The sequence below is a fragment of the Paramormyrops kingsleyae genome, chromosome 4, assembly GCF_048594095.1.
Source record: "Paramormyrops kingsleyae isolate MSU_618 chromosome 4, PKINGS_0.4, whole genome shotgun sequence".
Classification (NCBI taxonomy): Eukaryota; Metazoa; Chordata; class Actinopteri; order Osteoglossiformes; family Mormyridae; genus Paramormyrops; species Paramormyrops kingsleyae.
In genome coordinates, this window is record NC_132800.1 from 48,019,945 (window position 1) to 48,044,952 (window position 25,008).

A 25,008-nucleotide genomic window follows, 5' to 3' on the forward strand; every position below is an offset into this window, starting at 1 on the left:
AATACACTCACCTAAAGGATTATTAGGAACACCTGTTCAATTTCTCATTAATGCAATTATCTAATCAACCAATCACATGGCAGTTGCTTCAATGCATTTAGGGGTGTGGTCCTGGTCAAGACAATCTCCTGAACTCCAAACTGAATGTCAGAATGGGAAAGAAAGGTGATTTAAGCAATTTTGAGCGTGGCATGGTTGTTGGTGCCAGACGGGCCGGTCTGAGTATTTCACAATCTGCTCAGTTACTGGGATTTTCACGCACAACCATTTCTAGGGTTTACAAAGAATGGTGTGCAAAGGGAAAAACATCCAGTATGCGGCAGTCCTGTGGGCGAAAATGCCTTGTTGATGCTAGAGGTCAGAGGAGAATGGGCCGACTGATTCAAGCTGATAGAAGAGCAACTTTGACTGAAATAACCACTCGTTACAACCGAGGTATAAAGCAAAGCATTTGTGTAGCCACAACACGCACAACCTTGAGGCGAATGGGCTACAACAGCAGAAGACCCCACCGGGTACCTCTCATCTCCACTACAAATAGGAAAAAGAGGCTACAATTTGCACAAGCTCACCAAAATTGGACAGTTGAAGACTGGAAAAATGTTGCCTGGTCTGATGAGTATCGATTTCTGTTGAGACATTCAAATGGTAGTCAGAATTTGGCGTAAACAGAATGAGAACATGGATCCATCATGCCTTGTTACCACTGTGCAGGTTGGTGGTGGTGGTGTAATGGTGTGGGGGATGTTTTCTTGGCACACTTTAGGCCCCTTAGTGCCAATTGGGCATCATTTAAATGCCACGGCCTACCTGAGCATTGTTTCTGACCATGTCCATCCCTTTATGACCACCATGTACCCATCCTCTGATGGCTACTTCCAGCAGGATAATGCACCATGTCACAAAGCTCGAATCATTTCAAATTGGTTTCTTGAACATGACAATGAGTTCACTGTACTAAAATGGCCCCCACAGTCACCAGATCTCAACCCAATAGAGCATCTTTGGGATGTGGTGGAACGGGAGCTTCGTGCCCTGGATGTGCATCCCACAAATCTCCATCAACTGCAAGATGCTATCCTATCAATATGGGCCAACATTTCTAAAGAATGCTTTCAGCACCTTGTTGAATCAATGCCACGTAGAATTAAGGCAGTTCTGAAGGCGAAAGGGGGTCAAACACCGTATTAGTATTGTGTTCCTAATAATCCTTTAGGTGAGTGTATAAACTAACAATACATAACTTTTTGTTAAGTATAGATAATTTAATGATTATAAATCTACCCTCTGGATCTATAATTGTGTTGAGTACTGTGAAATTAACATTTTTATGTATTAAAATTGCTACCCCCCTTTGCCTAGAGTTATAACAGGCTGAGAACACATTAGGAAACTGTGTTTTAAGTTCATCTGTAGCTGTGGCAGGACTATGAGTCTCTTGTAATAAAGCAACATCTGCCTGTAGTTTTTTAAGCTGGCTAAATATTTTTTACCTCTTCTCTCTGGAGCCAGCTCCATGCACATTCCATGAGACAAACCTTAGTGCGCCCATAGACGTGTGTGTGTCATTAACGTGAGTTTGCCGTGTGCTCCCCTTTGTCCTGTCCGCTCTAAATAAACCCGTTTGATAGTATTCACGGCTCTCTCGCCTGATTCCCTGCTCGCCGACACCCGGTCATCACATAAGCATGTAACTCGCTTTTATTTTATGCATAGTATATTTTATTTATGTGTAAAAATTACAGTGTTTGTTCATAATCTGTGTGTTCAGATTCCACATGGCTGTCAGTGGACAAACAGGAGGTGACGGGTGTGGAAGGAGACAGTGTCAGTGTTCAGTGTCGCTATGGAAACAGTGACAGTCTGAAGCTGTGGTGTAAGATCGGGGGCTCCTGTGCATCAGAGAGATCTGGGAGTTTGGATGGGAGGCCTGTCCTGATCAGGGATGACAGAGTAAATAAAGTCTTCAATGTGACAATGAGGGGACTGGAGATTAAGGACACAGGCTGGTACTGGTGTGCTGACAGAGACCAACAGATCCCAGTTCATTTTACTGTCAGTCAGACAACTACAACCACAACCAGCACTGAACGTAAGTAACTAATTTAAATTTGGTTGTGAATCAGGGTATTACCAACAAGCAAAGTAACATTAAAGTATCTTTATCATCTTCTGCAGTATGTTCCATGGGTCCCACACTATGATGAAATTACCATCTTGTTGGTCATGGTGCAGTAATGTGATGAATAGAATATTAACATGAAAGACATTTAAAGATTGACAATCTGACTATTAAAACATAAAGAGGCCTGAAGCCAGAAGTAAATTTCCTGTAGGGGGTTATGCCCCCCCCAGGTCCTCCTGAAGCCCACAGTCACTTCCTCGCTCCTGTCGATGTTTAACAGCAGACTGTGGGCCTTGCATCACTCCACCAGCTCTCTCCCCCCCTGTCTGTACACAGACTCGTCTCCCCCCCTCATGAGGCCGTCATGCTGCTGTCGTCTGCATACTTTATGATGTGGTTAGAGGTGGTCTTGGCGGAGCAGGTGGATGTCAGCAGTGTGAATAGTAGGGGGCGGAGCCAGCGACCTGGGGGAGTTCCTGTGCTCAGACTGCATGTGTGTGTGAGTGGTGCGTGTGAGTAGTGTGTGTGCCCTGTGACGGCTCGGAGCCCCATCCTGGGTTATTCCCTGCCTTACACCCGGTATTTCTGGGAGGGCCTCCAGACCCCCATTGACCCTGCATAGGACGACACAAACCTCCATCCACTAATTTTAATTTGTGTTCTGATTATTTTCCTTTCCAAAACACTGTGTATAATCTAAGTCTATTATAACACTGTCAGCAAGTAATTTATTCCTGCCCAGATCCCTGACACAAAGCTGGAGGCAGAACTCCATGATATCATGGTATATGAATTTATACACACAGCAGAAGCCATGACAGAATACGACATTTCCTGGATACTATTGCTACATACTACTGCAACCGAGTCAGGCCAGTCAATCTTAACTCTGAGACTGACACAGCATACAGGAAGTGACAAACCCTCTGTGTGTCATCAAAAGCAGATGTTTAAAGACAGAACAACATGTATATGTCATTATACAGATTCTGTGTGATTATTGGATTTTACAATGATTTGATTTGGCATCAGGCGTCATTAAGAAAATAAATATAGAAAAACATAAAAGCTCATGGAAATGTTTCATTTCCTGTCTGTCTGTCTTTCTATCTAAATATGCTGCATGGTGGAGTGAGAGAGAGTGAGAGTCTGTCCCAGAGTAAGTGATCCTAACCTGGAGGCCCATCAGTTAAGAAGAGGATGAAGAGGAGCATCAGAGGAGCCTTATGTGTGTCTCACTGACCTCAGATCTGTGGAGACTGACACTCACTTCCTGACTCTCCATAACTTCACTGCCTCCCTTTTATGGGTTTTAAATGTTTAAAAATCATCCATCTGTCTTTCACCCTCTTACCCAAGATGGGGTCATATCCCAGGAAGCACGGGGCCCAAATCAGGGACACAAACACCACACTGAGAGCCAGGGGCAGGATTCAAACCCAAACCCCTGACAGTATGAGGCGTCCATGTTACACACTGAGAGCCAGGGGTAGGATTCAAACCCGAACCCCTGACAGTATGAGGCGTCCATGTTACACACTGAGAGCCAGGGGTAGGATTCAAACCCGAACCCCTGACAGTATGAGGCGTCCATGTTACACACAGAGCCAGGGGCAGGATTCAAACCCAAACCCCTGACAGTATGAGGCGTCCATGTTACACACAGAGCCAGGGGCAGGATTCAAACCCAAACCCCTGACAGTATGAGGCGTCCATGTCACACACTGAGAGCCAGGGGCAGGATTCAAACCCAAACCCCTGACAGTATGAGGCGTCCATGTCACACACTGAGAGCCAGGGGCAGGATTCAAACCCAAACCCCTGACAGTGTGAGGCGTCCATGTCACACACTGAGAGCCAGGGGCAGGATTCAAACCCAAACCCCTGACAGTGTGAGGCGTCCATGTCACACACTGAGAGCCAGGGGCAGGATTCAAACCCAAACCCCTGACAGTGTGAGGCGTCCATGTCACACACTGAGAGCCAGGGGCAGGATTCAAACCCAAACCCCTGACAGTATGAGGCGTCCATGTTACACACTGAGAGCCAGGGGCAGGATTCAAACCCAAACCCCTGACAGTATGAGGCGTCCATGTTACACACTGACAGCACTGCAGCATGCAGGAGTAATAAAAAGCGTTTTTATTAACATTGTGTATGACGAGTCACACAGTCTGTGATCTGCATTTTCAATAATACTCCATTTATCAGTAAACAAAAGCCTAACATTCTGTGGAAAAAAACTAAAGTTTTTATACTGAAACATGATATAATGGTAACAGGGCAGATTTCAATTCCACTGTCAATAATTGTGCTTAGACCTCAGTAGACCCTCACCTCTGCATAAACTGTATATGCACAAGACACTTTCTAACACTTTCTCAAAATACTGTTTATTCTGGAAACTATATTATACAAATCAACTAGAATTGCTAATGATATTTGTTTTCCATTAATATGAATGAAAAGGGACAGTTTGCACACCAAGATAATGTCTTACACTTACATCTATTTTAATTAAATTTTAATTTCTGCAATGCAACGTACAAGTGAGACAAATAGCACCTTGATCATGGTTCAAATGCACAACAGCCATGAATGTGTTTCTCACTGGCTGATTCTTACCGTCACACTGTAATGTGACAGTGCTGCATGCCATTTAAATACAGCTCACATCACTGTAAGATGCTCCTCTCTGGTGATTATCCCTCCCCATCAATGCAGTATCTGCGTGTCCCTCACAGCTCTCATCATGAGCAGCAGCTCCCCACATGTTGAGGAGCCTCTTGGTGTTGCTGCCCCCTACTGGACAAGGAACAGATAAACATTAACATCAGTTCAGCTTCTGAGGCAGTAACACCTTCCTTAGCATTTCAGGGAGTTTGGTGTGTTAATGTTACTGCTACAGGAACAGGAAATGAATCAGAGTGAAAGATTAATGAGGGAAACCTCTATAGTTCACTTTCACAAACCAAATAAACAGCATGTACACTCAAAAAAATATTTAGGCCTAATATTTAGGATTTATGTAATTTAATTGCATATAAAATTTCCATGCATTTGGATTACATAGTTTTAAAGAAAGCAAATTAATAAACGTAATATAATGTGTTTTCATCAGTTTAATATAAATAAAACAATTACGAATGAGATTTATGTAATTGTGTTAATATGTCCAATGTTTTTTAAATAGATAATAACTAAGCTTATGCATTTACAATATATACAATTTATTTTAAATTCATATGAACCAGATTTATGTATAAATTTTTAATAAAGATTACATAAAACTCATTAATAAATTCAAAATGTTTAAAATGCATTTATAGAATTTATTTTTAGTTCTTATTCTTATATCTGATATTCTTTTCTTTTATGTTCTTGTCCTGTGTCTATGTGTGACCGTCTGTAGTAACATGAGCAATTTCCTCCGGGATAAATAAAGTTTTTCTGATTCTGATTCTGATTCTGAAATTATATTTATGCAATTCTCCCAATGGATCAAATGTAAAAAAAGACAACTGTTTCACATTTTAACCATTTATTGATATTGAAATGCATGTAATACTACACAGCAAATGTGCCAGTGTTAAATTAGCACTGCATGGTGTCTATATGGGTCCACACCATTCAGTGTTACCTTTAACACTTTACAGTGTGCAGTGAGTGTTCTTTTTACAGTATTAATCTTTATTAACTGTAATAGTGTTCAATTTACACCATAGGGTAAATCAATGAGTCTCCACCTCCACATATCTGACCCATTTTAATATGCGCACAAGTCAGGAGGATCAGAAGAGACAGCCCAGATTTACCCACCATCATGAGAAAGACTTTGACCAACATAGCCTTTTCTCTTTTGATGCTAGTTTTATTTCAGTTCAGTTTTTATACCCAAAGAACTGTGTTCATGTAAGTTAGAAGACATTAAAAAGTTGTTGTTATAAATGTATTTATTCAAGCATCAATGAGGTGTTTACAGTTATGGTAAGAAAGATAAATGGGCTGAGAAAAGGTGAGAGCATCTTAATGTGTGAAGGAGTGTATTTCTGCTAAAGCATATATAATGTGTGGTGGCCGAAATGCGTTTAGACCACAACTTGGGATAGAAGAACAAATCAAATCACTTTGCTCATTTAATATTCAGATTTTCATTAAGCTTAATTTTTAGAAACCCACCACGATTGAGGATGGTATGGCACTGATATTAGTCTTTAGCACATTTCTGTTATTAGTTCTTTTTGGTTGCCTGTGTATCTTTGTTTGTCTGAGTAGTGTATTTCTTGTTTATGTGCATCCCCACAGAAACCTCAACTGTAGAGGTACATATGTCCTTTCTAGAAAGCCTAGACTTAGAAGAGAAATAAAATAACTGGTTTTTCATAGTAACATGCCTTCTCTAGATAAGCCATAGAAGCTAAACTATATAGCCTAGTCGCACAAAAGCCATTTTTTGTTCTCTTGCCCTATTCATCACAATCACGGTGAATAATAAAAAAAAAAAACTCAAGTCAAAGACAGTACCGTATCATGTTATGCAAATACATCATCCAAGGGCAGGACCAGCCATCAAATGCAACCATATTCTTACAAAACAAATGCCACTCAGGAGATGTGCCCAATACATCTACAAGAGTTCTTCTTCAGCCTTGATGTTAACATGTTACAAAAACACACATCTGGGGCAGAAAAAGCCATTAAGAGCATAGCTTGTGACTCTCCAACAACAGTCAGAAATGAGCCAGCAAAGTTTCAATACAAAATAAGAAAAATTTGTAAGGTCCTTTTTGGTCAGAGTCTTTCTCATGATGGTGGGTAAATCTGGGATGGCTCTTCTGATCCTCATGACTTGTGCGCATATTAAAATGGGTCAGATATGTGGAGGTGGAGACTCATTGATTTACCCTATGGTGTAAATTGAACACTATTACAGTTAATAAAGATTAATATTGTAAAAAGAACACTCACTGCACACTGTAAAGTGTTAAAGGTAACTCTGAATGGTGTGGACCCATATAGACACCATGCAGTGCTAATTTAACACTGGCACATTTGCTGTGTAGTTTTACATGCATTTCAGTATCAATAAATGGTTAAAATGTGAAACAGTTGTCTTTTTTTACATTTGATCCATTGGGAGAATTGCATAAATATAATTTCAGAATCAGAATCAGAATCAGAAAAACTTTATTTATCCCGGAGGAAATTGCTCATGTTACTACAGACGGTCACACATAGACACAGGACAAGAACATAAAAGAAAAGAATATCAGATATAAGAATAAGAACTAAAAATAAATTCTATAAATGCATTTTAAACATTTTGAATTTATTAATGAGTTTTATGTAATCTTTATTAAAAATTTATACATAAATCTGGTTCATATGAATTTAAAATAAATTGTATATATTGTAAATGCATAAGCTTAGTTATTATCTATTTAAAAAACATTGGACATATTAACACAATTACATAAATCTCATTCGTAATTGTTTTATTTATATTAAACTGATGAAAATACATTATATTACGTTTATTAATTTGCTTTCTTTAAAACTATGTAATCCAAATGCATGGAAATTTTATATGCAATTAAATTACATAAATCCTAAATATTAGGCCTAAATATTTTTTTGAGTGTATGATGTTGGAATTGTGGCTGTACACAGAGTCAAATGAAACATATCACATGTTTGCAGCATCAGACACTAAATGTATCACAGCTCATGTTAGAGCAGATTATCCAAACTCACCTCTCTGTGCTTCAGGGCGACTGAGCTGTAGACCACATCGCTGGCTGGGGTTACAGCAGGACGGTGTGAAGAACATCTAGAGGACACCTGCTGAGAACATTTAGCTGCTTACAGTGGAGGTACAAGACCAACCTTTGTACAGAAACCACAAATCCATAAACTCCCAAACCTCCCATGTGAATCACTGTGAAATATCAGGGTATCATGGTACTTCTTGGTACATTACAGCTAATTCTGATACACATGGATCTGAGAGATCAGCTGAGGTGTAGATGTTCCTGCCCAGTCAGTACATTATTGATATACGTGTCACTCTCATTGTGATACTGGTCCTATGCCTGAACCAAACACTGATTTACATGAAACCATCTTACCTCTGGGTCTGACAGGACAATGGAGCTGTAGGTGACATCAGCACCAGGCTCCTCAGAGGCCTGAGAGAGGATCACATTATGACCATGTATCTATACAGAACCACCTGTCCATTCTTTGACTGACAGCAATGGAACATCATTGTTGGTGAATTTGATGATAATCTGACGTATTAGTTAATGATTTGTATGTTTACCGATATTGTACAATATGAATTTCCATTAAAGAAAACTCTTTAACCACAGTGTAACAACTGTCTTATGAAAATGTGTGACATAAAATAATATCACTTTTTTACATATAGATACACAGACTGCTCTCAAAATCCTCGCTGTATATATTTTATTCCTGCACTTTACCTGCCCTGGGGGGTCTCTCTTGATGTTGCCTATTGCTGCATATTCAGGGTCTGGGTTCAGCTAGAACAAAGTCACAGCTCAGCGTTCAAACAATCACTCCTCAAGTCAGTTTCACATCATATTACTCTACAAAAAATAACTTTTAATGAGTGAGTGGCTGTCAACACAGTTTAATTTCTGTTTATGTTCTCTTATAAAAGACGTAATAACCCTGCAGAATCTTCTAGACCAGTGATTCTCAACTACTTTACCTCTCGCCCCAATTTTTAACCTGCCAGCTCAGTCGTGACCCTATATCCTCCTGAGACCCCACCCATTCATTTATGTCTATTGTAGTGGACATTTTGTAGTAAAACAATCACTAAAATAAAGGATTCATCTTACTTGCTGGTATTACTTAAATATTTATATTGATGCAATGTAAATGAATTAGTTGTTATATATAAATCTTTGAATAAACACTATTGAATCATGCACAGTAGTTCCACAATAACTATTCTGAAAATGAAACATTCTTTTTAAGTTCATGCATTCACTTTGTGTCCTGAAAACAGAATATAGTTCAGTTAATCTCACTAAATTTTCTCATGTCTAATCAAACCAATTGAATCACTTCCATTCAACTTAAATTAGGTATATAATCAGTGGCAGAATGGCTGTACAGTACACTGAAAAAATAAAATGCTGAAAAAGTTTAATCAATTTAAAATATTAGAAGTAATGGATCACATGAAATATTTAAAGTTGCCTCAATGTAAGTAATTTATTCAGTTTAGCCTGTAAAACAGGTTGAACCATAAACATAAATAAGAAGGTTATTATCTATAATAACCAATTCAGTGGGTTTAATTAGACATGAGAAAATTTGGTGAGCTTAACGCAACTGTACTATGTTCTTAGAACACAAAGTGAATTCATCACAACTTAAATAGAAAGTTTCATTTTCAGAATATTCATTCTAATTGTAGGGAACCACTGTCCCTGATTCAACTGAGTTCATTTAAATTAACTTTTTCAGTGTAGCCAGTCCTCTCAAATTCAACATCATGCGAACTACAAATTGAAAAAATGTGTCAGTTTCTGATTTTAAATAAGCAATGACCACTTTCCAACTGGGGCTCACGACTCTTTCAAAGCTTGTAGAGACCAGCGGCCGGGTTAAGAAACGCTTTTCTGTACTTTCTGTATTAAATATGAACTTACTGTCAAATCTGTGTTTCCCTGATTTTGACTCATTGTTGTTTTTTTCTCTGCAAGAAAAGAAATTAGGAAAAAAGCCACAAAAAAAATCATTCTGCTCCCACCAGTGTCTCTGCTCTTAAATGATAATAATTTACTGTCTAACAAACAAAGGGTCTCTGAATTAGCATGTACATATATCCAGGGGCTAAATCAGAGTCTGAGAGGAGGGGGGGTCCTGTCAGGTACAGAGTGGGGGGAGGGGGAGTCCTGTCAGGTACAGAGTACGTGGGGGGAGGGGGGGTCCTAATTAAGTTAGCATGTTGTGATACCACTCTAAAGCAAAACAAAATAGACTAAAACATGTTATCAAAGACTCAGGTCACTTATTCACTGTCTGCATCAGCAGATACTCACTGTGTTTGTCCCATACTTTCCATGTGATGAAGATGATGATCAATAGCAGCACCAATAAGCCTAGTCCTACATACAGAGCCAGCTGGACCAAGGATCTGAATAAGAGGGTAGATTTGAACAGTAAAGTCATACATGCTTTATAGCAACACAGGTCAACCACATCTGTACTATTACACAGGAAACGTGAGGAAGAGGAGACATTAACAAAGAGCATAAAAATAGCTCAAGATTTTCACACAACATGTTATACTGTTTTGTAAAATCCATCCGTCCATCCATCCATCTTCCAAACAGGCCTGCAGTTTATCCCCAGCAGCACAGCGTACAAGGCAGGGGCTCAGTCTGGATGGGATGCCGTCTTAAGTTCATTGTAACAAAATGAAAAGCAATATCCTAATTGTTGTGATCGCCTGCGAGAGAGCGGTGAAGCAGGAGAGTCAAGCCGGTGAGACGGGCAAACGGGGTTTATTAAAGCACACAGGACTGACGGCGACTGAACATTACAACAATACAATGACGGAATTAGGGACTACTGACTTAGACACGGACTAAATACAGGAGACAGGCTAAGGGTAACGAAGCACAGGTGAGAACAATCAGGGATGAACACGAGGTAATGAGGTGGGCGTGGCACACATTAGGAGCGGACGGAGCGGGGCGTGACACTAATTCTCGTAAATATAATGGCAGTTTCCCATCACTGTGTGACCAGGTAAATGCTGCTAGCTGGACCCCCACACTTCTGTAAATGCTGCTGAATGCTTACCTCAGTTTATCATTATTCCCTCCATCTTCTTCATGTGCTGAGAGAAGGACAGCAGTGGAAACAGGAGAAAGGATTCTTAATTTACAAATAAAAAGCCCTGTTCTGTAAGTCACTAGAGACTCTTAAGAAAAGGTCCTCTGCTGCAATTTGAAACCACCTACAGACACATCAGCCAGTCTGCACACCTTTTGTAACAATTTTGTAATTGGATTTATATACATAACAAATGGCTGTAATATGGAAACGAATGACTGTCTGTGGCAACATCCTGTGAAATGTGTCTCATTATACAGACACATCCTGACCTAGAAGCTGCTGATTCCTGAGGGCTCAGTACAGCTCCAGGTATAACAAACAGATCAGACACTCGTGTATTTGGTACAGAGCAGGACCTGATAGCATGGAATTCTGCCTCTAACTCTGTGTCAGGGATCTGGGCAGGAATGAATTACATACTAATAGCAGGATTAGATTATATACAATGTATTGGCCAGGAAATTAATAAGAAAACCGGTGCATGTATGTATAGTTAAATCTGAATCAGAATCTTTATTTTTCACCAAGTGTACAAGGAATTCCTCTTGGTGCAGGTCATCACAACTGTATTATGGGATGTCTCCCTAGAGGTAATGCTGGCATTTAACGTTAATCTTTCAGTTCATTCATACAGACACATTAACAGCCATCCACCCATCTATCTTCTGTCTTGGTCAGGGATGTGGGGCCTGGAGCCTATCCCAGGCAGGACAGGGCACAGGGATGGAGGACATCATGGACGGGATGCCAGTCAGTCACAGGGCACATAGACACACTCTCTCTATTAGAGACACCAATTCGCCTGACTGCATGTCTTTGGACTGTGGGAGGAAACCCACACAGCATGTGGAGAACATGCAAACTCCACACAGACAGAGCAGAAGCCAGATTCAAACCCCTAAACATGGAGGTGTGAAGTAACAGCGCCACCTACTGGTCCACTGTGCCACTAGCACAGAGCCTTTAATCCCAATAAATATCTTTGTTCAGCAAAAGTTATCAATAGGGGACTTTAAAGAAACACAGCCCCCCCCCCCCCACAGATTATCCCTATAAAAAGCACAGACTCCCTTCATGGGTGAAACTGCTTCATTTGTTGTTTGGCTATTTGTACTGAAACACATTCACAGCCAGATTTATATTAATTACTTACATTCAGTGATGGTTATTAGTTTGACAGTAATATGAACTGGGATCTGCAAGCCTCCAGCATCACACCAGTACCAGCCAGTGTCCTTCCTCTCCAGTCCCCTCATTGTCACAATGAAGACTCTATTTCCTGTGTCATCCCTGATCAGGACAGGCCTCCCATCCAGATCCCAGCTCCCAGATCTCTCTGACACACAGGTGCCCCCGATCTTACACCACAGCTTCTTATTTACACTGTATCCATAGTGACACTGAACACTGACACTGTCTCCTTCCACACCCGTCACCTCCTGTTTGTCCACTGACAGCCTTGAGGAACCTGAATATGCAAATTAGGGACAAATGAAACACTGTTATTTATACAGCTGTAAAATATTCATGCATATGACCAAGTTACAACATGCTTATTTTAATATTTATCTGTACTTTTTATATGCATCAAAACCTGAACAAAACATATTTCTAATGTTATTTATCCCCTAAAGTAGCCCATTTAAACGGAGGCTGTTACATCTCCCAGGTCACATTTATGTTACTGTGCAAAACTAAGATTGTAATTAAGTCTTAAAATATTAAAATATTTATTCCTTCAGTGTTTGTGTTTGTGTCCTTCCTTTCAGGCTGAATGACATGTTACATACTGTGCATCTCATTGGCTACAGTCTGCAGTACAAACATCTCACCATCAGTGACTGAGAGGGAAACCCAATCTCCAGGATCTGAGGCTCCACTGATCTCCACACAACACCAGTAGTAACCAGAGTCCCCATGTGTGAAATTGTTGATGGTCAGAGTGAAGACTCGCTGGTCAGGATCATCTCTGATTGACACTTTACTCTCCTGTGGAGAGTCACTGTGTACTATGGGAGTACATGAATCTCTATTATTCCCTCTGCACCAGTATTTCACATGAGTTTTATATCTGTCACTATAGAAACATGGAATGGTAACAGATCCTCTTCTCTGTACACGCATCCATTTCACTGTGGACACACCTGCAGGGACAGTATGAAAATTAGCAAGCTGATTAACTCTCACTCTCTCTTACACCATTTATACACATACAGTAGTACCTCGGTTCTCGAACTTAATCCATTCCGGACTCCGGATCGAATCCTAAGAAGTTCGAGTTCTGATCGAATTTTTCCCATAAGAAATAATGGAAAACCAATTAATTGGTTCCCGGCCCCTGAAAATTACACCTAAATATGTTTTCATTTTTATTTTTTTTAGCATTTAAACACAAAATGAACAGGATAAAACAAGAAGAGGATTTTTTTCTTAATGGCTTCCAAAACGATAAAGATCTTATCCCAACATTACCCCTGTCCTGCCCCGATCGTCCGCTCCTTCCGTGTGCCACGCCCCCTCATTAACCTCATGTGGGATCCCCATGTGATCAGCTGTTTCTGGTTGTTGTCATTAGTCCTCTGTATTAAGTCCGCGTTTCAGTTTGTTTCCCCAGTCCGGTCATTCGGTGTGTTCGACTTGCTTACAGCGCTGGCTTAAAACGCATTCTGAATGATCCTGACGCAATGCATTACGGTTAGATGCATTGCGACCTCTCACCCGGCTGCACAAACTGGAACCGCCTCCGTGATGACATACCTTTGCCCTTATTGGCTGAAGAGTTTAGTTACACGCATGACGTTTGCATCCCAAGCAGTTCCGATGCGTAATCTGCTATTTCTCCCGAATATCACGTAAAGCAGTGAGAACTGGTTTTCAGTTAATTTACCTGGTAAAATAAAGTTTAAATGAATGACACAAATGCTCTAATAGTACACGTAAGTTAGTGGTTTATTTATTGTTAGTTACTGTAATGTTGCGCTGCTTTATTTGATTAATTGTCCAGTCTGTGAAGAAGGCATTCAAGTATGAATTGTATTGTAGTATGACTCATTTCCTGTCGCGTACAATTTATATTAGGTCAACGTTCACGGTTCCACTTCTGATATTCAGATTGAGTTCTAGGTCAATCTGGTTTGTTCGACTTTCAAGAAATTCGAGTTCTAGTGAGTTCGAGAACCGAGGTACCACTGTATTAATAAAGAGTCAGTACCAGCCTACTGTAGGTTACAGTACTTTACTTTATAGAATATTCAAATGTGTTTTGGTGAATGTTGCTTTGAATGTTACTATATTTATAAAAAATAAAACACTGTAATAAATATTAACTGCTGATTTAGTTTCATAATTAGCATACAGAGACCATTTCTCGTTTTGATGTATATAAATTTATATTTATAATACAAATATCAGTAACTAGCAGCCACATTTATGCTATTTTACAGACTTTTATATTTACACTTTTCCATTAAATTTACACTTAAAACTCACTTAACCCTTAATAAAATGATATTACTTAACACATTACTTATCATTCCTGACCGCCTGATGTAGCCCATTTAAACTGACACTGTTACTTCTCCCAGGTCTCATTTACCATCCTAAACAAACCATACATTTAGACCCTATTCTACATAGTAATAGTAAAGTTTAATTGCACTGTAATGAAACGACTGTTAAGAATGTCCTGCTAAACAACATTACTACTGATGTCAATCCATTAAAAAAATATTTTACGTATTTGAAGCAAGATCCTTTATAGTTACTGCAGATTGTAAAATAAAATTTAGAATTTATACTTGTTAGACATACATGCATGAAAATAGTGTGATCGGGTGTTTTGTACAGACATCTTACCATCAGTCACTGACAGGACAACCTGATCTCCATCATCTGAACCTCCACTGATCTTCACACCACACCGGAAATAACCAGAGTCCCCAGTTGTCAGATTGTTGATGGTCACAGTGAAAACTCGCTGGTCAGGATCATCTCTGATTGACACTTTACCCTCCTGTGGAGAGTTACTGTGTACTATGGGAGTACATGCATCCCTATCATTCTTTTTGCACCAGTATTTCACATGTCTTTTATATCTGTCACCATAGAAACATGGGATGGTAACAGATCCTCCACTCAGCACAGACACCTGTCTCCTTCTGGACTCACTGTCAGCACCTGCAGGGAAAATAACCAACTGAATTTACAATTTTAACATCACAGTCTCTCTGATCTCTAATACACTACAGTATATATTCAATTTGTGCAATACTTTGATCAGGCATCTGAGAAAGAACTAGAAGAGTGTATTTCCTGACGAAAATGATTTTTGCAGCAAAAATTAAAGAATGACAAAAAGACGAGTGCAGGTGTATTCATCCTGCAGTGAGGAGTCACTGACTTGGCCTGAGACTGCAGATGCAGTTTGCTGGCTGTGGCATGTTCAGTGTCTGAGTGGTAAGAGCCTCTGAAAAAATAATGGCGGCCAATGGAAGGATGGAGGGATAAAGAAAAACGACAAAACAATGAGTCAGATTTCAATTCATGTTGGCAGGTATGGCCTGAATTAGAATGTCAGGGATGGAGGGATGATGGGAAAAAGCAGGAAAAAAAACGAGTGTGGGTCCATTTCTGTCTGCCTGTTCTGAGGTGACCTATGGAGTTTGGTGGCAAAGGGACACAAAGTGAGCGAGTTGCAGGCCTTTGATTCCAAAATCCCAGGTTATCCTATGGGCTCAAGAAAATGTAAGAAAAGAAAATGACAGAATCTGGGGAATGAGTGCAGGTATCTAAAAGCTGTATGCAAGCACATCCGTCAAGTATAGGACAGATGAGTGGAATTTGGTTTGGGGTCGATATCTCAAAAACTGTAGGAGGATAAGCGTGACAAAAATTAGAAAATTAAAAGCGATGCATAAGGACAGTGTTTGCTTTGCAATCACACTAGTTACTGTTTAACAGAACACTGGGAATGCATAAAAGGCAAAGTGTCATTTTGCCATAAGAACGAGGGAAAGAAACAGGAATACAAAACGGGTGTCGGATCTTGGGAAGGGCTACAGCGGGATGTGGGATTGGGAATCTGAGCCTGGGAGTGTGTTCTAGGGTCTGAGAGGAAAACCAGAACTGATGGGCCATTGAAAGTATGCAAACTGCTACAGGTGTGGGGACACCTATCTCATCAATATTCATTGTGCAGGCCACTGACTTTGAAAAAAATAGCATCCTTCCAAGTTCTAACACTTTAGAAATCAAACCACATAAAATTTCACAATGTCTTACTCACCAATGTGAGGCCAACCCCTGTGTCTATAAGCTTCAGAGCTCAAAAGTCTGGGCTAGAAATGTTTATAATGTGATTTTTTACAATTTCCCAGCATGTCTGAAAATAGGTTTTTGAAAAGCATATGTTTAAAGTTGGTTAAAAACAGAATAATAACATTCAAAGTTGTCTCAGATTATTGGTGCTGAGTTTGTGCTGGGATAAATGTTTTTTAGATAGGTGAAATATTTTAAAATGTCAAGGCATGTCAGACTACCCCGAACGTAGCTGAGAGGCGTCAGATTTCTGAGGGTTAAATCACTGGCAATAAGGCACAGGGGAGGTGAATGAATGGGGTCGTCACTTTGTGGGACGACCAACCCAGACAGCAATTCCCTCTGTGCTGGATCTGTTTTCGATTCTCGAGATTTGCGTAGCAGTCACACTCACTATGCACCTCTGCGCCAGCTTTGCAGCATATTTGTCTGCAACCTCTGACTGACAGTCCGTCAGAAAGGTCCGTATCTGATCAGGGGCGGACCTGTGCTTTTTTAAATCTCGCAGATGCGTGTGTATGTACCTCAGTAAGAGTTAACTGAAGAGTCACACAACAAGCAGTGAAGACCTGCTTGTGGTTCTTAGTAAGTGCATTATAAAACTATATTAAGATTGACATCAGATTGACATATAGCTGATAGTTCCATTCATGCGATTAAAAAACATAACTAATGCGAAAGTAGGCTTAAAGTAAAAATTGGCGATTGTGGTGAAAGCCTGTTATCAAAATTGGTGAATATCTCTGTTCGCGTGGATGTTATGTCCAATGAGATGCAGGCAATATTGTTGTACGTCTGTGTAAAATTCTAATTTTGGGTTCAGTGTCACCAACTTGGCAGTAAATATTATCTAAGCTCATTTCAAGCCTGTTTGTGTCTTCCAGTTCATTCATCTCGTTAGCATGCAAACGTTACTTAAAGTTGCTTAAACTTAGTAGGCCCAGTTGATGGGACCCTGTTTACACAGTTTTTGGATAAATCAGCAAACTTCGTTTAGTTAAATTTTTGCATAACGTTTATTGCTAGTGTTAGCATAAAATCTTTTTCAGATTTAATTTTGATAGTGTTTGAACAAATATGTTTATTTAGATTTGAAGTGTATTTTATCTATGAGGTGAAACATTAAGTGTATTTTTCCCCCATTTTTCAGTTTCTTACTTGTTGTTCATTTCAAATTCAGATTCTCATTTTTGCAGCAGTGTTACTGAGTTTTTTTTTGAGTAGTTAAATGTCTCCTATTACTTTGAACTGTGCTCCATAGGTTTTGTTCCATTCCATCTGCTGATGCTAGTCAAGTTGAGGTCAAGCCACCCATCATCTCTTGCAGGTAACCAGCTATATCACATACATACAGTCACATTTTGAGACACAGAATGCACCTGTACCCTGATTTTGAAACTTGTTGCTTGATCTTTATTTCCACCTGATGCCCTGTCGAATAACGCATTAAGATTTAGAAATGACACTCTATAGGCACCACCAATATCATCCAGCACAAATGTTGAATTCCTTTCCTCTATCGTATAGTCTGAAAACTGTATTCCCAGTTCATTTTCAGACGTGCTACTTCCTACTCTTCAGTGACAGACCAAGTAAGATACCACCACACACACACAAACACAGATCATTGTATATTCAGAGATTAGTAAAAACAAATGTACTTTTTATGTTCACACCTGTACCTGGTTTCACTGGCTCCAACTTTTGCTGATCACCTGTTTTCCTTTAACCATCCAAACAATCATGTAAGTTGACTGTTATTTTCAATGTATTTGACACTTGGTCTCCGCACACACGTAAATTCGTTATATATTTTTTTTTTAATTATTGCATTTTTTAATAAATACAATTGATATTGAATTAAACAATTTATTCCATGCAAGCTTGTCACAATGTTTTTGAATATATTTTTTATATTTTTACATTTTTCATATGACTGGAGTTTTTGTAATGACAAATAAAAAATGTTATGTGTTCTCTGGATGAGATTGAGATTCAGAAATGTAAAAAAAAATTAAAATAAACTGTTTTGAAGATGAGAAATGTGTGGGGATTTATTTGGGCCATGTCCGGCCCAGGTGTAGCTGAAAAAATTAATCACTAATCACAGACCAGGGCCAGATGAGCCCCTGATGTAAAGTTTGAGTCACGGATCTGAGCCAGATCCATGCAAAATATCATAGCATTAATAACTGCATCGGGCCAGTACTGGCCAAGGTCTGTGGAAATTTCAGGTCCAAAAAGTACGATTCCAGACCAGGATTTTGTTTCAACCAACCAGTGGAGTACTCTGTAACTGTGACTCTTTATGCACAACTGGTCAGTTGAAACTAAATCACGGTCTGGATTTGTACTTTCTGGATCTGAAATTTCCACCTCTGTTTATAAACACTAGCGCTGGGCGATATCATATCGATATTATATCGCGCATGCGCAATAATCACTAGGGCTTCAGATGACAGGCGCAACATTTGGCAGTGCGCCAGCTTTTCTGTGCTATACGGACATTTATTTACGCCCACAATTTAAGCAGCTTAGCATGGCTAAATTATTAATGAGGCTTTGTATCAGAGCATGTGAGCGGAGTGGAGCAGTGAGAATTTCCGCTCCTCGCTCACGAGGCTGTTGGCTCCGCCCGCTTCCCCGCTCTAATTCGCACTAAACCGCTCCGCTCAACACCGCTCCATACTCCACTAAAATTTCCTCCCGCTCCAGTCAAATCGCTCAACGCTCGCTCCAGTTTAAAAGAGGGACAAATAATCTGCATGCCTAACAAATGTCACCTTAAACCGAAGCCTTATATCAAAAAGATATATGAGGGCAACATTACCACTCAGAAAATATCTATTTTTAAGCAGCATATAGGCAACAACGGACAGGTTTGGCAATGGCGTTCCACACAAAATAGGCTTAAAATAAATGAATCAGTGGGCTTAATAGCCTAAAGAATACACAGGCTAGGCATCCAGGTGACCTGGGGGAGCTTGTAGTTCACAGGAAGAAAGTGGAAATGACACAATAAGGAGGTTGACTGCTGTTGGTGGTCTAGTGGTCAGGATGCTTCCTTCTAGACCAAGAGATTGTGGGTTTGAGTCCCACCTCTAGCTCTACCTTCACTGGGTCTCTGTGCAAGACCCTTAATCTCAACTTGCTCCAGGGGGAGCTAAGAATAATGGAAGTTGCTCTGGGTAAGAGCATCTGCTAAATGCTAAAAATGTAATGATGGCAGGGGTGGAGCCTGGTCTTGGGTTGACTTCTCTGTCACAGACAGGTGTGATATCGTTAGATGTAAATGGCACAGTATTGCACTGTTAAATATGCCTAAGGTATTATTTATAATATTGTAATAGTGGGTCGCTGAGCCATGTTCTCAATAATTGGACAGCAGAGATAGTTTGGGGTTCAATCAGCAGAATGTGTTTATTACATCTGTACTACTACAAACCTCGCACTGCCCACCATGTTCATCGCCCTGTTTACTCCTCATGCACACACACACACACACACACATATATTTTATATATATATGTATATATATATATATACACACACACACACACACACACACACACTACATACAACAATAAACATATAACCATGCACTATGCATGAGATAACACACAGCACATTTATAATCACACAAGCGATTACTGCGAACTATTTACAATCTACACAGCAAATGTGCCAGTGTTAAATTAACACTGCATGGTGTCTATATGTGACCACACCATTCAGTGTTACCTTTAACACTTTTCAGTGTGCAGTGAGTGTTGTTTTTACAGTGTTAATATTTATTAACTCTTATAGTCTTCAATTTACAACCTAGATTGTTGTCAAAGAGTCTCCTCCTCCACATATCTGCCCCATTTTAATATGCGAACAAGACGTCATGAGGATCAGAAGAGCTGTCCCAGATTTACCCACCATCATGAGAAAGACTCTGACCAAACAGGACCTTACAGCTTTTTCTTGTTTTGTATTAAAGTTTTGTTGGCTTGTTTCTGATGGTTCTTGAAGATTAGAGAGCTGTGGTCTCATAGCATGTTGTAGGTGCGTCAGAGAAAAAACTCTTGGTAATATACAGGGCGTGTCTCCAGATTGGTGTATATATTAATAGTGTGGTAGTATGTTTGATTGTCAGTCCTGCCTTTGGATGATTAACATATGTGGAAAGGTGTTAGGACAGTTGGGATACCCTTTTCTGTGCAGCTCCTGGTACCACCCACTCCCCTGTAGACCAATGGTGCTGGATGTATATTTGCATAGCATGACACAGTACTGTCTTTGACTTAATAGATTTTTTCTAATCCACCGTGATTGTGATGAATAAGGCAAGAGAACAAAAACCACTGAAATGGCTCTTGTGTTCCAGCCAAGAACCAGGTGGGGTGGTTTAGCCTTTATGGCTCAACTACAGAAGGCATTCAAAATGCTATGGAAAACAGTCATTTTGCTCCTTTTCTAAGGGTGGTCTTCCCAGGAAGATTGTTTGGATCTGCATCTTTACAATGGGGATTAATTCAGAGATGCCCATATGTAAGAACCACACTGCCCACATCAATTAACATACACCAACACAGACAACTCAAAAAACGGTAATGAAATGTGCTAAAGACTAATATCAGTGTCATAACAGCCTCGATCGTGGTGGGTATCTAAAAATTAAGCTTAATGAAAATCTTAATATTAAATGAGCAAAGTGATTTGATTTGTTCTATCGCAAGTTGTGGTCTAAAAGCAATGAGGCCAACACCCATTATATCTGCTTTAGCGGAAATACAATCCTTCAGTCATTAAGATAGCTCTCACCCTTTTTCAGACCTACTAAATAATTATGTGATGCAAACCTGCTTCAAATGAGAATGCATTAAAATGGGGCGGATATGGGCCACCCATTTTGTACTTGTGTGCCACCCATATGGGCTTGCAATTTGGGAAGAGGTGGAGACACGTTGTCCTAACACTCTAGGTTGTAAATTGAACACAGAGTTAATAAATATTAACACTGTAAAAACAACACTCACCGCACACTGAAAAGTGTTAAAGGTAACACTGAATGGCGTGGTCACATATATATACCACGTAGTGTTAATTTAACACTGGCACGTTTGCTGTGTAGCATCAGTCCAATATGCCACCGGTACCTCTGCGCTACAAAATCATTTTTGTGACTTTATTTTGCCTTAGGTTTCATTTTGTTTTGAGGAACTTTTATTCTGAAATCATGTGCCTCGCTTTAGAAAGTTCTTACGGCAAGATAAAAAAGGAACTGAGTGAACGTAAAGAGAATGAGATAAGAAATAAACTGAAATTGAATGATTTGCCCCCTCCGAAGCAGCACAAGGTTGGTGTTCATGAAAAGACACGGTTAATATGTGTTATTGTTTTGTTTGAGGTGATTCTTACTGAATTGAGAACTTTTACTCTTTCGCTAAGTAGGTAATATGCTGTTACATATGGCACTGTCTAGCAAGGTAATGCATTTTTCTTGTGCTCTGCCCAGCTCTTAAGTTGGTTGATTGGATTATTGGTTGATTAACGCAAGGATTTCAATAAACAATAAAACCATCAGTCAAGTCTTGACCATCTTTCGGGGGTGACGCTACATTGGAGTTTCTGTAGCTGGTCACGGCCAAAGCGACTCCCATAGTGAAGTTAGAAAAAGAGCCTCCAGTGCTGCTGAAAGGACCCCAGTCAGATCAATCACCGGCCTCACAGAAAAGCAAAGGGTATAAGAGACAGGGGCAGTTTATCTGAATCTCTGTACTGCTTGTACACTAAAGGAGAGACGTTACAGTATCATGCCGTATATTTGGATATTATACTTACAATTTCAATAACCTGTTACATGCTACTTTGGTCATGTCTTAAGTATTAGCATTCAGGAAGAACTAATAAATATGTATAACACAAAATAAGTTTCTCAAGTAATTACATTTTCATGGTAAAATACTTGCTAAAAATATATAAAATGCTATGATATAAACACCTGTGAGAATCCAAATCGTTTTTGCAATTTCCAGGACATTGTAACTCGAAGCAGCCATCTGCAAATCTTTTACGCTCTACATTTTGAGATTCCTTCTAATGTAGCAGCAGATCTCCATCATGATCTCCAAACTGCAGCTGACAGTGTGTGGAGGAGCAGGAGAGAGATCTCTGTAAAGAGATCCACTGTAAAGAGAGACACTCACCTGTGAGCCCAGCAATGAGAAGAAACAGGAGCATCAGAGGATCCATACGTCTGTGTGTCACTGAGCCCAGATCTGTGGACACTGACACTCACTTCATCCTCTGTACCTTCACTGTCACTTTCGTTTCTATTCTCACACACAGCAGGCAGAGTGAAGGGGGAGTGGACACTTTAAACAGGAAGTAACAAAACAAAAAGACTGAATGTTTAGCACTTCAGCAAGACGTAACATCCATCCATCCATCTTCTATAGCTGCTTATTCTGTGCAGGATCCTGATGGCCCACAGTCTATCCTGGAAGCTATGGCATAAGGCCGGGAATAACCCAGCATGGGGCAGCAACCCCTCGCAGGGCAAACACACCATTCACACACACATGCACACCTACAGGCAGTATGGTAACTCCAATAAACCTCAGCATGTTTTTGGGCTGTGGGGGGAAACAGGAGAACCCAGAGGAAACCCCACAATGCAGGGGGGAGAATTAAAAAAAATGAAAGTCTTCAGCTTGCTTGGTTTCTTGTGTCATTCATGTGACTCACAGCTATTTTCTGCAGATACACGTATAAGGCGTGAAATGAAGAGCTGAGAGGGAGAAACACTGCAGAAAACAGTGAGGGCCAGTACATACTGTCAGAGGTTATAATCTTTACGGTTGTCACGAACCTGCTAGAACCAACAGAGGGATATTTGACAGAGCCTTTATTGTACAGAGCTGTAGCAATAGAAACTGGGAGCGGGCAGGATTGTGGTCGTACAGGCAGGGTCGAAAACCAGGAGATCGGGCAGGCCAGGGTCAGGATCCGGATTCGTGGTTGGGGTCGCAGGCAAAGGGGTCGAGAGCTGGGAGGTCCGTCCGATGACACTGACAAGGTACACGGGAAATTCACGAGGAGGAAGAGTGAGGGGAGGTCGGGCAGGAGGGAGGTCGAGACAGGTCGCAGGGAGAGTCGGGCAGGGTGGAACGGAGCTATACGGAAGACAGGGAAAGTCACGCTCAATATGTATCTATTCATCTACAATACCTCGCATCGGGCTGTGGTGTTTTCGTCGGGGCTGCCGCCTCCCATTGCCGGTTCACCGGCGGGGCGTGACAATGGTGTGTTTCTGTACTTATGCATTTTCTGTGTATTTCTTATCACTTACAAGGAAAACATTTTTGAAGATTACTTTGTCCTGCTGTTTACAGCATTTTATACTGTACAGTATTTGGAATTTTATCATTTTGGCAATATAGAATAATTGATAGATGGTCTTTATAAAGAATCATTGTGGCTCAGGGTTTAGAAAAACATGCAAGTGAAACATATCAGTTGTTATTAATGAATCATGTAACTTCCTTTTTTCCTCTTGTGCATGAGCATAAAGCATCTAAGATATTTTCAGACAGACACATTCTGAAAAGCAGAAATGTCGTCATACAGGATGTGAGGGTGAGACTCTGCAGAAACACTGTGTGCTGCATACAGAGGGTCTGACCTCAGGCCATTGTTTCAGTCTTTGTTATGTTTTATACAGTTTGTTAAGTTCCACTGCAGTAGGTCCTTTTAATCTCGGTGGATCAGTAGGAAACAAGAGGCCCATTAGGATCGTGTTTCTGTGTGTGTACTCACACTTGGCCCAGTAGCCTCGCACCATGCCTGAGCAGGATTATCCCCCCTCCCACTCCCCGCTGGTCTGCGGTCACATTGCACTTAACATTTTGGGCCCCACCGCACTTTCGTCATTACAGCGCGACTTTTTGCATTGAAGAAAATATAGGAAGAAAAGCGCAATCGTACAGCATAGTGGAGTTTATGATTAATGTTCTTTTTTGTGCCTTATTTGGGGTCATTTTGTGTATGATGACACACAGCCCTCATACTGATTTATTGAGTATGTAACACAGTGATGTTCAATTATATGTGCTGCACCCGTAAGAAGTCCCATATTTTACCAAATTTACCAAATAGATTTTGTGTTTTGCATCCAGCTGTTCCTAGATTCCCTCATCAGCCCAATTTTTCAGCAAACACTGCACCTCTGCCGCAGACTAAAGTACCAGTTACAACCTTGATGTGCCTCTAACACTGTGATGTGTATTTGCTTGTGCATGGGTATGCCTGTTGGTGCCTCTAATGCTGTGATGTGTATGGGTATTTGTATGAGTATGCCTATTGGTGCCTCTAATGCTGTGATGTGTATGGATATGTATATGAGTATGCCTATTGGTGCCTGTAATACTGTGATGTGTATGGGTATGTGTATGAGCATGCCTATTGGTGCCTCTAACGCTGTGACGTGTATAGGTATGTGCACTGTAAAAAATGAAACATTGGATCAACTTAAAATATTACTTCATTTTTTCACACTTAATTTTTTCAAGTTTGGTTAATATCATTTTTTCAAGTCAGTCAATCTAATACATTAGATTTTTGCACTTACCTGTAAAACCAACCATGCTCAACTAATGAATATAATTTGAAACAACTAAAAAACCCAAGCCAGTTTG

General features: G+C 40.2%; 1 protein-coding gene across 4 annotated transcripts; it reads right to left on the minus strand.

Moving 5' to 3' along the window:
• Positions 1–4,252: 4,252 nt before the first annotated feature.
• Positions 4,253–22,646, minus strand: LOC111841878 (polymeric immunoglobulin receptor-like). Of its 4 annotated transcripts, none has more exons than XM_072711516.1 (11): positions 22,519–22,646; positions 14,864–15,184; positions 12,841–13,152; positions 12,162–12,476; positions 10,973–11,009; positions 10,207–10,301; positions 9,814–9,860; positions 8,611–8,670; positions 8,254–8,313; positions 7,880–7,966; positions 4,253–4,927 (listed from the first exon to the last, which is right to left on the minus strand). In XM_072711516.1, exons 1-11 carry the CDS (start codon positions 22,562–22,564, stop codon positions 4,841–4,843), a joined length of 1,467 nt encoding a protein of 488 aa, XP_072567617.1. In that variant the 5' UTR covers positions 22,565–22,646; the 3' UTR covers positions 4,253–4,840. The 4 variants fall into 4 exon arrangements, with proteins under 4 accessions (XP_072567617.1, XP_072567619.1, XP_023663767.2 ...); XM_072711518.1 differs by having other exon boundaries at positions 4,253–4,930; XM_023807999.2 differs by having other exon boundaries at positions 7,880–7,969.
• Positions 22,647–25,008: the final 2,362 nt, after the last annotated feature.